Source organism: Morone saxatilis, unplaced genomic scaffold, assembly GCF_004916995.1.
Source record: "Morone saxatilis isolate NCDOM2014 unplaced genomic scaffold, NCSU_SB_2.0 Contig19, whole genome shotgun sequence".
Classification (NCBI taxonomy): Eukaryota; Metazoa; Chordata; class Actinopteri; family Moronidae; genus Morone; species Morone saxatilis.
The window spans coordinates 15,633,403-15,636,387 of NW_023339751.1; the positions used below are offsets into that span (position 1 = coordinate 15,633,403).

The following is a 2,985-nucleotide window of genomic DNA, read 5'->3' on the forward strand; positions in this document are numbered from 1 at the left end:
CTCTTTTTATTTCATCCATCAGGTATGGTGTCTTGCTGTGGGAGCTGTTAACGGGGGAGGTACCTTACCGCGGGATAGACGGCCTGGCTGTTGCTTACGGCGTGGCTGTTAATAAGTTAACTCTACCAATCCCCTCCACATGCCCCGAACCCTTCGCCAAGCTCATGGAAGGTAAATTAACAGACGGAAGAATCTTTTTTGTTATTGTTTTGACTTTTACACAATGATTAAATCCTGGTATGTTTAAGAGTTTTTATTTGTTCAAAACTAATATCACATGAACCTGTTAGTCCCATAATTCTCAAGAAATCTTATTCCAAGGAAGCAACAGTACATGAAGCTGTAGATAGAAATACAGTGCAAAACAAGAAACAGTGTGTAAAAACTGCAAATGCTATTGATCTGACAATATTTTATATGTTTGTTTGTGGTAGTTCTTTTTGTTATGTTGTTTTTGCACGTGTCAATCAATAGACATTTTGTGTTATTTTTATGGTATTTGTTGTGGCCTTCACCAGACAAGAACCTCCCTGACATTACATTGCAAACTGGACAAATATACCTGCCTCAAAAAGGTTATCTTCCTTAAAGACATCTTGGGTTTTTTATAATTAACCCATCAGTCTTCAAATAACCATATATTTAACAGTAACACACAAAATTAAGCCTTTTCTCCTCAGGGAAACCATTAACCCTCTTTATGTAGCTAATGGCAATGTGCCTGAAGATTTCTACTCAGTAGTTGTTCTTCATTAGACAATATGTGTGTGCTAGTGGGTGTAATGCAGACTTTCCATTACAGATTTTGTGGAGATACACATTGGGCTCTTTTTTTAACACTCATGTTGTTTGGGATTACTGGAAGCCTTTTTCCAGTATCAGATGAAGCATTTATTGTTCATACAGATTATTACTAGTATGTGCCATAATAGCACTGCAGTATTTACATAAATTGATTTGGGCAATCACTGGTTGCAGGTCTGGTCTGCAGTGGATAACAAAGCAATAAATATTTACACTGGTGACTAACTTGTGTCAATCTATACATCGCAATGTGTTTTTGTTCAGAGTGCTGGGACCAGGACCCCCACGTGCGTCCCTCCTTCTCCTGCATCCTGGAGCAGCTGTCGGCCATCGAGGAGGCGGTGATGGCCACCATGCCCCAGGACTCTTTCCACAGCATGCAGGACGACTGGCGTGTAGAAATCCAGGAGATGTTTGATGAGCTCAGGACCAAAGAGAAGGTAAGGCAGAGTGATGATCCTCGCAGATACACACAAAAACTCATCCAAATACGGAGCAACACATGGCACTATATACATTACGAGGGCCGGGGGGCCTCCTCTGTCTCAAACAGTGTGGGAAGTTGGAAACCTGACATACCTCCTATCCTTTTTGTACTATTCTCTGCTTTTACTTTATTTATTTTTATTCTATACATGTTGACTAATCTATTATTAAGCTTAGACGCAGAATCGGTTGGGACAGCTTTTACTGACTAAAACGTTTAATTGGTTACTTTCAACGGACAAGCTAATCGCGCGTTTAACAAAACAAAGTCATTAATGCCGAGGTGCTTTAGCGTACTTCCCCTTGTTAAGACCTTAATCTGCTTCCTGTATAAGTCTCCCGTTGCTGGCTTAAAGAAGAGGGTTAATTAGTGTTTGTAGAAACAGCAGGATCAGAGCTCGGTCAACGGATGGTGAACTGAATGGCACAGATACTGAAAACAGGTGTTTTATGGGACTTAATATGTGCCATGTACTGAATAATTTTATGTTCTTTGTATTGTATGTGTGTGTGTATATATATATGTATGTATGTATGTGTGAGTGTGTGTGTGTGTGTGTGAATATACTATGTATATAGTGTTTTTTGTCATACGTATTGTATGTATATGTATACCATATAATACACACAAAGTATTCTATCTGGTTCTATCACCTATACGCATATAAAACCATCATTTTAACTAACATGTACCTCTTTACTGTTATGTAACTACCAATCAAATCTAAAATTGAATCGCTCAGCTGAATAATCAACTGATATAAACCTCACTACGACAAAACCCTATAAAGTTGGCTCAATTTCAGAAATCAAGAGAGCTTTGGGCAGTAGCTAACGTTTTCCCATCGCACATTTCATAAGATTACTTGTAGAATTAGCCTCTACATCAGCAGATTTCCTGTAAACATCCAACAGTAATCTGTGTCTAGGTGGGTGGCTGAAGGGGCTTGACTGTAAAGCAGCTTTATGAAAGTCATTCAGTAAGGATTATTATTACTCAGCTGAGAGCAATTAAAGAGAAAATAGAGGGAATGAAGAAAGCTAAACAGTCGTGTCTTCTCCCATGGCTTACTCTGTGTAACACAGCCTGAAACAGCAGGCAGTAATCTCCTGAAACCAGCTTGTTATGGACAGAGTTATCTAATACAGGGGTTCTCAACCTAACCAAAAATGAATATACCATATTGCTATGGTATGGCTGACTTTCTGTTTTGTTTGAAGCTGTCCCTTTTCCTTAGGACATACTCTTTTTGCAAATCAGTGGGGTTCTCCTTTAAAGTGTAACTGTACCCTTCAGTTCTTCTTCAGTTCCTTCCCTCTCCGCAAATGTAAGAAATGTATCAGAGACCTATAAAGGATAGTGACTTTAGGGGGCGTGGCCTCGACAGCGGCCGGAGTGATTGACAGACAGACCACAGTAGCGTTGCAGAAACAGCGAGCCGTTGAGCAGCTGCTGTCAGATCCTCCGTGTCCATGCTGGAAACACAGAGAGCCCACTGGAGATTTTACAGTCACTTAAAGCTCTTGTCTGTCAGTTCGTGGGATCACAGTAAATATTGCAGTCCGGTGCTTCTACAGCGTCTAAAGCACAAGTCCAAAACACTGCACCAGTATAAAAAAAATACTAAGTAGAGGTTTAGCAAAAACTGATGATTTGAATTAGTAGAGGGCATGTTGAGCCATTTTTAACCCACA

At 40.0% G+C, this 2,985-nt stretch overlaps 1 protein-coding gene across 1 annotated transcript in view; it reads left to right on the forward strand.

Moving 5' to 3' along the window:
• The window catches only part of map3k21 (mitogen-activated protein kinase kinase kinase 21), a 23,910-nt gene that overhangs the window by 13,862 nt on the left and 7,063 nt on the right, over positions 1-2,985 (forward strand). The window contains exons 3-4 of the mRNA XM_035663827.1: positions 23-171; positions 1,069-1,244. Coding sequence (XP_035519720.1) covers positions 23-171; positions 1,069-1,244 — 325 coding nt within the window. The remainder of the gene's footprint in view (positions 1-22; positions 172-1,068; positions 1,245-2,985) is intronic.